Raw genomic sequence first — 13,652 nt, forward strand, 5'->3', positions numbered from 1 at the left:
GAAAAAAACTTTTGAAGAAAATAAATGAGGAAATTCTGACGCGTCAGGAAAACTTTGGAAGAAAATTAATGAGAAAAATTTAGACGCTTCAGAAAAAACTTTTGTGGAAAATTAATGAGAAAAATTATGACGCGTCAGAATAACTTTTTAAGAAAATAAATAAGAAAAATTCCGGAAACATTTTTTTAGAAAATAGATGAGAAGAATTTCGGACGCCTCAGAAAAATTTTTGTAGAAAAAAAACGCGAAAAATTCCGAATTCGTCAGAAAAATTTTTAAAAGAAAATAAATGAGAAAATTCTGACGCCTCAGAAAAATTTTAATAGAAAATAAATGAGAAAATTCTGACGCCTCAGAAAAATCTTTGTAGAAAATAAATGTCAAAAATCCGGATGCTTCGGAAAAACTTTTGAAGGAAATAAATTAGAAAAATTTCGGACGCGTCCGAAAGATTTTGATAATATTCACACTCTATTCAAAATTCACGAGTGAGACGTTATGAAAAATTCAAATTGCCTTGAAATCAAGGTTGTTTTGAAAATGTGTCAAAACTGTTTTTTTAAATCAAGGTTGACTTCAAATCAAGGTTAATTCATGAGTTGCCTTGAAATCAAGGTTGTTTTCAAAGTGTGCCAGAACGCGCTTTTTATAACTACTTAGGGTCATAAAAATGATCTCGTCTCAATGATGCCTGGGAGCCTCTCTATGGCTCGCCGGCCATCTGAACTCCTCATTCCTCACTCCTCACCTGAACACTCGTCGAGGTGTGAGCTGATCACTTTTCAAGGTAAAGATCTGTGCAAAATTTGTCACTTATTGCACTTACCAAAGTTTTCCACTTCTTTGTATTTCCTTTTACTTGTAATTCAAAGTTTGGTTGTAAGTTAGCGTATAAAATATCATGATTTGTGAAATATTTTTGTAGAAACACTGTTCTTACCGATTATTGCTGAAAACGAGTCTAATTATGGCAACTTAGCTTTGTAAATGTTATCTGGTCAAGGTATAGAGTATCACTGAAATTTGAGATTCTTTATTTTTAAGATGTCGATAGGAAGTACTGTTTGAAATTTTTATTTTTCTATTACATGTATAAATAAGCAATGATTTTTTCGTACCATTCATATAATCCACATTATTTCATTTCTCGTAACGATGAATAAACACTCAAATTATATTATTGCCTATCACTAAATAGTGGGTATAAAACGATAAACACAATTTTGCTTTAATTGCGGTGAATTTATTATGGTGTTAATTTGACATTAACACCCTCCTTTGTGTTTATCTTTGTTTAGTAACTAAGCAGTATTAAACAATGATGTTTTTTATAGCCCCTTTTAACATTAATAGCAAAAGAAATCGTGCAGAGTTAAGTTTTAACTTTTTGCACTCTGCCTGTTTCCAGAGGGGCCCTGCCTGTTTCGTACGTTTTATTAAATGTACATACTGCATAAGTGTATTTTTCTGGACTAAATATTCATTAATATCTGAAGCAGAAATCATCTTTTTAAACAGGAATATTTAGGAAATTGTTTCAACCCAGCTTTACAAATATTTATGAAATTATCAGTATTGAGCTGTCGTGTGGGCACTTTGTAAATATATTGTAGAACCTTTCGAAAACAGTCGCCTCTATTGAATAAATTGAATACCCTTTTCTTATTATCTAAATAGGAGTATCTACATTTCTAGGTACACAAACGAACGTGAAGTTCTGAATCAAGTAATTTAGCAATAACCGCACAAACTAACCCTTTCCTATTTTAGTACACGCATTTTATTTCAAATACTTGAGTTATCACTGAAATCGGAAATTCTTTATTTTCACGATATTGATGGGAAGTATTGTTTCATATTTTTGTTTAACTGTAACAAGTAAGCAATTATTTCACATCATTCATAAAATTCGTATTATTTCGTATCTCATAACGTTATGTAAACACTCAAGTTATTACCAATCACTAAACAGTGGACGTGATAAGTAAACACAATTTTGCTTTAATTGCAGTGCATGTTTATCGAAGCGTTCATTTCATTTGAATTAGACTGCTTTCATTATGTAATACTTGTATTTAATGAAAAATTTCCGAATTTCCAAAGGTTAATTTTTTAGCTATGACAACTGTCAAACCTCAAGAGTAAAAATAGTAATGTTTTTCAGCAAATAAGCAGACAACCATTTCCTGTTTCCAAGATGCGACTGATGCCTCTTACATGTTTGACCATCTGCAAATTAAGGTTTAATCAATTTTTTGTTATGTACAGATGTCAATTTTTACATTCGATTATTCAACAATCTTGACCGCGTAAAAGGAGATAAACAATTGCATTCGTTCAGTTCTTCGCGGAGAGCTAACCTATAACGAAGAGTCACTACAAAGTCAGTAACGGAGGAAACTGAACAACGACGTCCAACGGAGTAAGTAACGCTTGCAAGTTTTCTTCTTTTCGTGTTTGATGCAAGACGCTATTATCGAAGACGCATAAGAATCTTTTTTCGTTTGAGAAGGTTTATTTCCTTTTCAATCCTCGTATGCTGTCCATGAGCATTCTAACTCACAAATCCGAATATTGGGAGAGGGATCTTTTCAAAGCCGGATTCTTACAAATTTGTCGCCGAAGAGATAGAGTTTATAGAGTCTAGCTAATCCAGTTCTCTCGCAACTCCTGGCAGCGAGCATTGCCAGAAAATTGTCTCGCTTGGAAACTCAACAAAGTGAACGAGGACTCGAACCCAAAACCGCCCAACCCAGAATTGCTCCATAGATTCATATGAATATTAGAACAATTCCTTCAAAACCTATTGCATGCTCATTTCATTCATATTAACTTCTGAATTCGTTGTTTGTTTGTTTGTTTGTTTCTTTTTCAAAAGAAAATGAAGGACCTTGTCTTGTTTTTGATAACTTTGGCTCTGGCCAAGTCACTTCCACTCGAGACCGATCAGAACACCGAAGTCGCGCTGAACGAGGACGAGAAGATTGGTAAGTGTTTCAGTTTTTAACAGTTTTATTAGAATCTACCTCAGGTCTAACACGGTGTGAAACATCCAACAACAGTTTAACTAAAAAGACTTCTATTATTTTTAAATCAGTTTCCTCTTCCCTTTTTTGCACCTCTCCTTTCAGTTAAAGGAGGGGCCAGCAATCTTTGGCGCATGCAGCTCTTTCAATATAGTAAAACGATTTATTTTTTTCCCTTTTAGTATATTTTTGCTTGTCTTATTCCTTAGCATTTCTGGCAAAGCTCAATATAATATAGAGTGTTGAAATTTTATTTTAAACGTACTCATTTTCCACAAGAAAATCAGCGTGATCGCAATCTCTCTTGTTTTTTAGAAACACCTGTTTTCGATCCCGAGGTATCGACTGATTATCCGGGCGGTCAATTGGCATAAATATATACGATTTTTTTCAATAAAACTTTGTTTGAAAATTGTTACTTTTCAGATACAGCTGATAAGCTTGAAATTGCTAAAAGAGGTTCTTGTGAAGAAGGTAAGTCCATCATAATCTGTCGATGATTGCAAAGGTTTTTTTTTCTTTACTTTTTCAAGGTAATACAAAATATCGTGTTTTCCAATGTTGCTGTGAGTTGTTCTCAGTGGACTGACTCCCCATCAATAATATTCTGCATGCACTAGTTCATGCCTAGCTTCGATAAGCGCTTCATTGATTGGGGCTTGTGAAGTGATACGCAAAGCTTTCGGAGCTCGTGGTCTGTTTTAAAAAGAACGGAATGACAAGTCGTTACTAAATTTCATTTGAGTACACTCATTTTGCAGCGAAGCCTGATTAGCTCTGTTTCTAGGTGCGAACGTTCTTACTGTAACCATTCCCATTTCCTTTCACCGTGCTTAGATTTCCATTATGTACAGAAAGCAAAGCCCTTCCCGTATCCCAATCTCAAGTGAAGAGGCTCCTAAGTGAGCTTCCTTCCCTCTCAAATTTCGCCACCGACAGGAGCGCAACTGGCGCGAGAGCGTACCTTATTCAAAACTTAGTTTAGATAACAATAGATGCGAGACCTCTATAGTCCCCTGTGTATCCCAAGTAATGTTAGTGGCCCTTAACGAAGCCCCAACCATGAAACAAGGGTGTTCAATTACGTGGATTTTTTGTGTGCCCATGTTTTCTATTTTTGATTAAGTTGTAGAAGTGGATGTGCTTGAAGTCAAAATTTCACTTCTTAAAACGGTACTATGTGAACGTCAAGAACATTGAAGGACAAAATGACCAATTTGTGTCCCAGGGGACCTCAATCAAAAAACAGACAAATCGTCATGAGTCCAAAGGAAATGTATTTTGAAGCTAACCTCATAGAGTGTAATTCAGATGCCAAGTTTCCAGGATATCCGTGAGATGAACGAAGAATTTTTTATGAGGATCTTAGAGAGAGAGAGCGTCTTAAAATACATGTGTTTGTTGGTAATATTTGACGTTGTTGAAATCTTAACTCGTAGGTATTAGCGAGGGAATATATCTCATTGAAAACGTCGAAACAAAGCGCCTCTTGTTCCAGGACGGCCCTCCCATAAAAGGGCCTCGTGGAGCAGAACATGGGTGGGCGGCTAGTTCAGGCTTCAAAGCACCTGCTGTTATCGGAGCTGATGCCAACTACTACAATCGAGCTTACTGGAAGATCATTCCTCTAGGTGGTGGCAAATACTTCATCGAAAACCCCGAGACGAAAAGGTACTTGTTTCAAGGTGGCCCTGCCATAAAAGGGCCTCGTGGAGCAGAGCATGGGTGGGCGGCTAGTTCAGGCTTCAAAGCACCTGATGTTGTCGGAGCTGATGCCAACTACTACAATCGAGCCTACTGGATGATTACTCCAGTAAGTAATGGCAGGTACTTCATTGAAAACACCTTCACGAAGAGGCTCCTGTTTCAAACTGGTCCACCGATTAAAGGGAATCGTGGAGCAGAAGGGGGATGGAGGAATGCTAATGGCCTTACTTCACCTGTTGTTGTCGGTGCTGATGCCAACTACTACAACCGAGCCTACTGGATACTACACAAAGTGCGTTAGACCGATAAAAAAAAACGTGCCAACAACGTTAAGGGTAGCAGTTATAATGGAACTGTTAGTAGCTTTTCCTGGGTTGTAATGCAAGTTTGTTAAATGTTTAAACTTCAAGCTTTTGACTGTAGTGTGAAAAATAAAGGCACAAATTAAAAGAGATGATCTAGTTTGCATGGATCTATAATCGAAGACAGTTGATGAAGAAGGAAGTCAAGGGATAAGAAATTAATTTTTTCTTCCCATCCCCTTGTTAACTTTTATAATAAAGTTCGGATATAACGCGCGCTGTCATTGGTTGAAAGAGCGTGCTCTATGAGAGTATAGAGCATAGAGCTGAGCTTAAGCTGTCACGCCATCTGCCAATTATACTATGTTCGAGCTTTTCCGGGACTTCTTTTTAGCTTTTTTCCGATAATTGAAAGTGAAATTTCAGAACTGAAGCGAGCCGACAAGTAGCAACAGAAGAATCAAACAAAGGTTTGTAAACATACCAGGCGCCGTAATTTACGTTATTAAAACGTGAGCAGATACGAAAATCCTCAAAGGAAAAACAAAATAAACATTCCGAGTTTTAAAGATTTTCACGCTCAGTTAGATTGCAAGCTTACGTACGGTAATAAAAATCAAACACAGCTAACACTCGTATAGTATATAAAGTTCAGTGTTCAAAAACAAAACAGAACAAAACAGAAATGATGAAAAATATAACCAAACTGGCATAATTGTTAAAATTCATACTAATCATGACGGTGTCTGAGCGAATATCATGCTGAATTTCATCGCGGTTTGCTCATCATGGCGATCTCCTGTCATCACAGTAAAGCAAGCCTCAGAAACTACATCGGCCGCCTTTCGAGGGAAAAAATAAGAGCTTGCTCTGATATCCTTTCCGATACGTTGGACATTCGCCTTGAACAGTTTGTTTTCTACCTTCTCATGTGAAAAAACTCGCGTGTTTTTATGAGCCATAATTCGGCTGAAGTTCACTGAACATTTCACTTCAAGATTCTGTCTTAGAGACTTAAAAACTTCAGGCAAAAGTGTTAAATTCGACTTGCCGAATTATTTTAGTTTGTAAACTATCGTGGAATGTGAACTTTGATGGTTTTTTAACTTTGATGGTTTGACACTTTTGACAGCTTTAGTCTTGAACAGCCAATCAGATTATTTTAACCACTCTAACAAGGATTCTGATTGGCTTATTGTAGCGTGCTATATGAGAGTATAGAGCATGCTGACGACATTGTTGTTCGCTTTGGAAATAAAGTTTGTTGTGAAAATTGAAAGTAATGCTCGGGTAATTTAACGGATTCTTTATTATAAAACAAATAGAGAAGCCTTGACTGTGCTCTGTTCTGTTATAAAGCACTTAGGAAGCGGCTAAAGCACTCAAGAAGTGGGGAGAAACACTCGACTACGTCTCGTGTTTCTCCCTTCACTTCTTTCGTGCTCTAGCCGCTTCCTGCGTGCTTTATAACAGAACAGAGCACAGTCAAGGCTTCTCTATTTTTTAAATATTACGACCAGTTTTCTTAGGCGACTTTCCGTGCAGGTCTTGCATGATGAAATAAAGGTTTTATGGTTAGTGGCCTTTTCAGGCTTTGGAGTGAGCCCATTAAGTTCCATGGTTTTTTAAACAATCAGAAGCAACCACAACTATCGAAGGGCATTTACCTTTGAAAATTATAATATGTGGTTAGAAGCAAAAATTTCATATCTCACTGAGTAAAATTGAGCTTTGTGTGCATCGACTATTATGCACCGATAGCTTAAAGTTACCCTTCAATTTTTTTCGGTTTAGAATAACAACAAAGCGAAAACATTCCAGATAGGACTATAATTTGTACAATGACGATTGTTCCTCGATCTCACCGAATATTTCAACAGATTTATACCTAAAATCTTTAATTTTTACATAAACCACTTCACGGGTACAAACCCTTACCATCTCTTTGATCCATAAACAATAAAGGTGAAGTGCGGCGTGAATGGACGTTACTTAAACGGGAAAGATGAAAACTAGGAAACTGAAATTGAACAATTAAAACATGTCTATTGTAAATCGGAAAGGAAATTATTTCGCTAATTCGGAATAAGACTTTATTTTTTCTCTTACTAGAGAATAAGTGATGCCCTCCACTGGTCGAATATACAGTGTTAAATCTTCAATTATAAAGTCTTTCTTTCCTGAAAACAGCAAAAATTTCTCCTTAGCCGATTAGCGATGAAATTCTCCTTGCGATAAGCGAGCACTTTAGGGCGTACAACTGGAAAGCAGCAGTACTTTGCAAAAGTTTACCGCTGACAGCAGTCCGTTTTCACTTTCTCAAGTTGATTTCATTATTTGTTTTTGTAGTATAAACGGAGTAAGATCTCCTTGGTACCTCCAATTCAGCCCATTGAAAGGATACACTTATACGTATTTCGTAATGTATAGAGTATGATTCACTAAATTGTGAGTGATCCAGAATCCGAGCGCGCGAGCAGTTACAAAAATTTTGTGAGCATGAGCAAGTGAGCACCCTTCTAAATTTTGCGAGCAAATCGAGCAAGACCTTAATTTTGCGAGCACTTGGAGATTACAATGGACCATTTGATACCCCTAATCAAGCAGAGCCGTCTTAACTCTCGTATTTCATCTGAGAAAACAGAGGTTTTTAAAAGTGTCTTGTCACATAACTGTTGGAAGCAAACCGGATTCCCATGCAAAAAATCAATTAATTAGAAAAACTCTGTTAATTATCATTAAAATCGGAACGAGCTGTTCCGTTTGCGCTTTATAGGAGAACTCTAATCCTCCTTGAACATTAGCCATCAACACTGGGCTCTGGAGCTATAGAGTTTGTGGGGTTTTTACCACAAAGGGGTTTATACCACAAAGTCTTGTAGTAATGCCTTAATTGCTTAAGTTGCTTTTTAAAATATCGAAATTGGGCTGTTAGTTGCATATTTCGACACCTCATGATCAGAGACATAGCTGAAATCAAATTAATCACCGCTATACACTAGAGGCTAATAGCACAGAGTACGGTCTGCCTGTGGTTAGCATCTGTGTTAACGTTAGGTTCACTTTGTATGCTTCTGCTTCCATCACTTGGTCCAAAAGTTTACGATTCGGCAGCTAGTGCCTCGGTGTTGTAACCGTAATGGAAAAGTAATGACGGCTGAACGCAATTGGGACAATTTCGAAAAAGCTTCGGGAACAAGAGAACACTGGAAAATTTGTGAAGGTAACAAGGGATCAAGAACCTCCTTAGCCACCCTCATCATCAAGTATCGGGGTTGCCGGCTCGGTATCTTCGACAACAAATACACAACAGACTCTGCGCGGGTGCTATTTCTCAATATTATTTTGTTGATATCAGCACAAACAGAGCCACGCAATCTGTTCTAGGAAACTATTAATTAAAAAGGCATGAAGCACAAGCTACATTTTCTGTAAATAAATATTGGATTACATCCTTTAAAATTTGCAGATTCGGACAAAAAGACGACGTTAGTCCTTATTGTGATCATTCCGCCTACCGACACAGCCACCTACCTATGAAGTACCATTTGTTTTTGGCCATGGCTATTGTTAAAATGGGCCGGCTTTATTTCTCATGGTAATGCCCTGTAATGCTTTGTTTTCCCAGTAATCAGCCGTTTTTAGGAGTTATTTAAATACTTAGCCAGTAAAAGCCTTTTCAATGATTTACATCAACGTATTTAGACTTTACTGGACAAAAATGTAGCAAAATGCCCTTATGTGCTCCGTGGTTTGTAACTCTTTTCCACATGAATTCGAATCGACCATGCCAAACCAACCTCCCCTCGTACCAAACCTTACTCTGGACTTCGAATGGGTCATTTGCTGGAAAGCCAATAATCCCAATAAGAGCACCAGTTTTGTCGTTCCACTTGCTGTGGCAGTTAAATCCTTGCCAAGAGTCCATATAACACATCATAAGGTGGCCAAACAGAGCCAGTTTCATTGCCATCAGGACTATGTGAAGGGGGAATGGTTTATGCCCAACTGATGTATTCTAACAACAGACAATTACCTATGCCAGGTACATAATAAATTATTCCATGCGAGTCCTGGGGTGCTTACCATTTAGACGGAAAAAACGGAAATTTCGGTAGGAAAATCAAAATGTTCGCGTATTGAATGCATCGAGAATTGAACGACAAAATCAGCGTTTAGTTTATAACTTTCCGTTGCTGGAAAAGATTTATGATCAGCATACTCAGTCGAGGTACTAGAGCGAAAGAAATTGCGCGAACTGCCAGTACGCGCCTCTGTATTCAAATAAAGCCATTCCATGTACTTTACAACAACATCACGCTAGGGGCTAAATTTGACTAAGAAATTAAGTCCAATCCTTAAATTTGATCACGTTTTCTGCAAACCGGGCTTATATGTCATTATGTTTAGGTAGCTTATAGTATGATGCACGAGGTTTAATATAACGCTCCCTGTGATTGGTTAAGACAGTGTGCCTTGTTAGAGAACAGAAGAAACATTAGGGCTTTGAAGCCTGTATGAGCCTTCCACCCCTTTTCTGCTCCACGAGACCCTTTTTTTTTTAGGGCCGTCCTGGAACAAGAGGCGCTTTGTTTCGACGTTTTCAATGAGATATATTCCCTCGCTAATACCTAAGAGTTAAGATTTAAACAACGTCAAATTTTACCAGAAAACACAATTATTTTAAGAGGCTCTTTCTCTAACATCCTCACAAAATTTTGGGCCATCTCACGGATATCTTGGAAACTTTGCATCTGAGTTAGACTCTATGAGGTTAGCTTCAAAATAAATTTCCTTTGGACTCATGACTGATTTGTCTGTTTTTCGATTGAGGTCTTGTGGGGACACAAATTGGTCATTTTCTCCTTCAAAATGTCTTTTTTTTTTTTCTTTTTTTTTTTTACAAAAGTATAATCTTTCCGCAACTCCCCAATTTAATTCAAAGCCTTATCCTACCACATGATAAAATTTAAATTTCCTCTTGTTACTAGGATGTTCTTGACGTTCACATAGTACCGTTTTAAGAAGTGAAAGTTTGACTTAACGCACATCCACTTCTAAAGCTTAATCAAAAATTGAAAACATGGGCACACAAAAATCCACGTAACAAACAAATTAACCGTTACTTAGTAATTTAATTGCAGGTCGAAAGAAATAAGACTCCATCTTAATTCATATCAAATAAATTCTTGCGGCAAGGTAGTGTAACCACCAGAAATCGTCCTTCAAGGATCAGAATGTTAAAAATATGCAATTACCAGCAACAAGAAGCTTAAACAAAGGAGCTCAATTTTCACCCCGCATTATATAATTTGCAACTGGTCAGTTTCAGGATTGTTTAGGATAGTCGTCGTTATAGCAGAATTTTCCTCCGGATAATTGAACACCCTTGTTTCATGGTGGGGGTTCGTTAACGGCCACTAGCATTACTTGGGCTACATAGAGAACTATAGAGGTCTCGCATTGATTGTTATCTAAACTTAATTTTGAATAAGGCACGCTCTCGCGCCAGTTGCTTTTCTCTAGCTTCCTGTCAGTAGCGAAATTTGAGAGGGAGGGAAACTCACTTAACAGCCTCTTCATTTGAAAAAGGGAAACGGGAAAGACTTTGCTTTCTGTTCATAATGGAAATTTCAGCACGGTTAAAGGAAATGGGAATGCCTTACGCTTGGTTAAAAACGTTCGCACCTAGAAACAGAGCTAATCAGGCCTCGCTGCAAAATGAGTGTACTCAAATGAAATTTAGTAACGACTTGTCATTCCGTTCTATTTAAAACAGGCCACAAGCTCCTAAAGCTTTGCGTATCACTTTACGAGCCCAAATTATTGAAGCGCTTATCGAAGCTAGGCATAAACTAGCGCATGCAGAATTATTATTGATGGGGAGTCAGTCCACCAACAACTCACCGTAACATAGGACAACATGATATTTTGTAATACCTTGAAAAAGTAAAAAGAAAAAAAAACTTTTGCAATCATCGACAGATTATGATGGACTTACCATGATAATAGCCTCTTTCACTGATTTCAATCTTATCAGCAGTATCTGAAAAGTAGCAATATTCAAATAAAGTTTTAGCGAAAAAAAAATAACAAACAAACAAACAAAGCTGTAACTGAGTCATAAATTAGTAAGAAAAAAAAGAGACAGTACAGTTATCAAATTTAGACGTTTTGGTAATCACTTTCTCTTTTTGGGCATTCACTGGACTATATCCAAGAACAAAACTAGGAATTACTTTAGCGATCACTATTTCTGTTTTTGAGCCGGCCGATCGTATATATTTGACCGCCCGGATAATCAGTCGGTACATCGGGATCGAAAACAGGTTTTTCTAAAAAACAAGAGAGGTTGGGATCACGCTGATTTTCTTGTGGAAAATGAGTATGTTTAAAATAAAATAAGGAATAAGACAAGTAAAAATATACAAAAAAAGGAAAATATAAATCGTTTTATTTTGTTAAAAGGGCTGAATGCGCCAAAGATTGCTGGCCCCTCCTTTCACTAAAAGGAGTGGTGCAAAAAAAGGAGGAGGAAACTGATTTCAAAATGACAGAAGTGTGCTTAGTGAAACTATTGTTGGATGTTGCACGCCGTGTTAGACTTGAGGTAGATTCTAATAAAACTGATAAAAACTGAAGCACTTACCAATCTTCTCGTCCTTGTTTAGCGCGACTTCGGTGTCCTGATCGGTCTCGAGTGGAAGTGACTTGGCCAGAGCCAAAGTTATCGACAACAAGAAAAGGCTCTTCACTTTCCTTTGAAAAAGGAACAAACAAACAAAGAATTCATAAGGGCATATTAATGAAATGAGCACGCAATAAGTTCTGAGTGAAATATTCTGATATTCATATGTATTTATGAAGCAATTCTGGGTTGGGCGGTTTTGGGTCGAGTCCTCGTTGAGGGTCACTTTGTTGAGTTTCCAAGCGAGACAGTTTACTCGCAGTGCTTGCTCTTTATTTCTGCAAATTATCAAGGATTTTGAAAATGTTAGAAGCTGCGTGAGAACTGGATTAGCTAGACTCTATAAGATCTATCTCTTCGGTGACAAATTTGTAAGAATCCGGCCTTGAAAAGATCCCTGTTCCAACATTCAGATTTGTGAGTTAGAATGCTCATGTACGGCGTACGGGGATTGAAAGGAATAAACATTTCCATACGAAAAAAGGGTTTTCCGATGTGTCTCCGATAATAGCATCTTGCATCAAACACGAAAAGCAAAAAACTTACAAGCGTTACTCACTCCCTTAGGCCTTCGTTGTTCAGTTTCCTCCGCTACTGACTTTGCACCAACTCTTCGTTATAGGTTAGCTCTCCGCGAAGAACTGAACGAATGCAATGGTCTATCTCGTTTTAAGTGGTTCAGATTTTTGAATAATCCAATGTAAAATTGACATCTGTTCATGAGCAAAAAATTGATTAATTTTTAATTTGCAAATGGTCAAACATGTAAGAGGCATCAGTCGCATCTTAGAAACAGGAAATGGTTGTCTGCTTATGTGCTGGAAAACATTACTATTTTTAAATTATTGTTAACTTTCATAATTTGTTTTCAAAGAAGGGAACCAAAAAATTCGAAAGATTCGTGTTTATTACAAGACGTTTAGAATCACTCTAGGTTGATTAGGAAAACCAATAAGACCAACTCAAACTAGGCAGGCTAGAAGTTACTTTGTTCTTAAACAACGCTTAAAACCCACACTTTAACATAAACGACGTCAAAACACTTCAAAGTGGATGGGACTCTTAGGGTTTGACAGTTGTCATACTCAGGTAAAAAATTTACCCTTGGAAATTAGGAAATTTTTTATTAAATACGAGTATTATGAATTAAATAATGAAAGCAGTCCAATTCAAATGAAATGAACGCTTCGATAAACATACACTGTAATTAAAGCAAAATTGTGTTTACTTATCACGTCCACTGTTTAGTGATTGGTAATAACTTGAGTGTTTACACAACGTCATGAGGTACGAAATAATACGAATTTTATGAATGACGTGAAATAATTGCTTACTCATTACAGTTAAACAAAAATATGAAACAATACTTCCCATCAATATCGTGAAAATAAAGAATTTCCGATTTCAGTGATAACTGGAGTATTTGAAATAAAATGCATGTACTAAAATAGGAAAGGATTAGTTAAAAATGCACTTCTACAATATGTACATTTAATAAAACGTACGAAGCAAGCAGGGCCCCTCTGGAAATAGGCCGAGTGCAAAAAGTTAAAACTTAACTCTACACGTTAGAGTTTTTTCGCTATTAATATTAAAAGAGGCTATGAAAAACATCATTGTTTAATACCGATTAGTTATTAAACAAGAATAAACAGTAAGGAGGGTGATAATGTCAAATTAAAGTAATGTAATAAAACGGCACCAATTAAAAAATGAAATTGTATCTCACTTACCATAATTAAAGCAAAATTGTGTTATCGTTTTACACCCAATGCTTAGTGAATATTAATTTGAATGTTTGATCATCGTTATGAGAAATGAAATAATTAGAATTACATGAATGGTATGAAATAATATCCTTTTACATGTAACAGAAAAATAAAAATTTTTAAACAATACTTCCTATCGACATCTTAAGGATAAAGGATT

The 13,652-nt window shown here is 36.7% G+C and overlaps 1 protein-coding gene and 1 long non-coding RNA gene across 4 annotated transcripts; one reads left to right on the plus strand and one right to left on the minus strand.

Moving 5' to 3' along the window:
• Positions 1–561: 561 nt before the first annotated feature.
• On the plus strand, positions 562–5,185 carry LOC113677681 (uncharacterized). Of its 2 annotated transcripts, XM_089212843.1 has the most exons (5): positions 562–787; positions 2,269–2,422; positions 2,879–2,987; positions 3,453–3,500; positions 4,466–5,185. In XM_089212843.1, the coding sequence occupies exons 3-5, from the start codon at positions 2,882–2,884 to the stop codon at positions 5,032–5,034; spliced, it is 723 nt and encodes a 240-aa protein (XP_089068969.1). In that variant the 5' UTR covers positions 562–787; positions 2,269–2,422; positions 2,879–2,881; the 3' UTR covers positions 5,035–5,185. The 2 variants fall into 2 exon arrangements, with proteins under 2 accessions (XP_089068969.1, XP_089068970.1); XM_089212844.1 differs by lacking the exon at positions 562–787 and having other exon boundaries at positions 2,287–2,421; positions 2,875–2,987.
• Positions 3,586–12,357, minus strand: LOC113677661 (uncharacterized). 2 transcript variants are annotated; one of them, XR_016188584.1, is made up of 4 exons: positions 12,270–12,357; positions 11,685–11,794; positions 11,037–11,081; positions 3,586–3,722 (listed from the first exon to the last, which is right to left on the minus strand). It is a non-coding gene; the product is annotated as an uncharacterized LOC113677661 (long non-coding RNA). The 2 variants fall into 2 exon arrangements; XR_016188583.1 differs by lacking the exon at positions 3,586–3,722 and having other exon boundaries at positions 10,943–11,081.
• Between the last annotated feature and the right edge of the window lie 1,295 nt (positions 12,358–13,652).

This window comes from Pocillopora damicornis, chromosome 7 (assembly GCF_964200805.1).
Source record: "Pocillopora damicornis chromosome 7, jaPocDami1.2, whole genome shotgun sequence".
In the NCBI taxonomy this organism is placed as follows: Eukaryota; Metazoa; Cnidaria; class Anthozoa; order Scleractinia; family Pocilloporidae; genus Pocillopora; species Pocillopora damicornis.

Bases quoted from the DNA above. Each gene is read 5' to 3' on its own strand.
- LOC113677681 (XM_089212843.1), top strand. From the start codon at position 2,882: ATGAAGGACCTTGTCTTGTTTTTGATAACTTTGGCTCTGGCCAAGTCA. The intron at 2,988-3,452 runs GTAAGTGTTTCA...GTTACTTTTCAG, and splicing joins GAACGAGGACGAGAAGATTG to ATACAGCTGATAAGCTTGAA. The intron at 3,501-4,465 runs GTAAGTCCATCA...CTTAACTCGTAG, and splicing joins AAGAGGTTCTTGTGAAGAAG to GTATTAGCGAGGGAATATAT.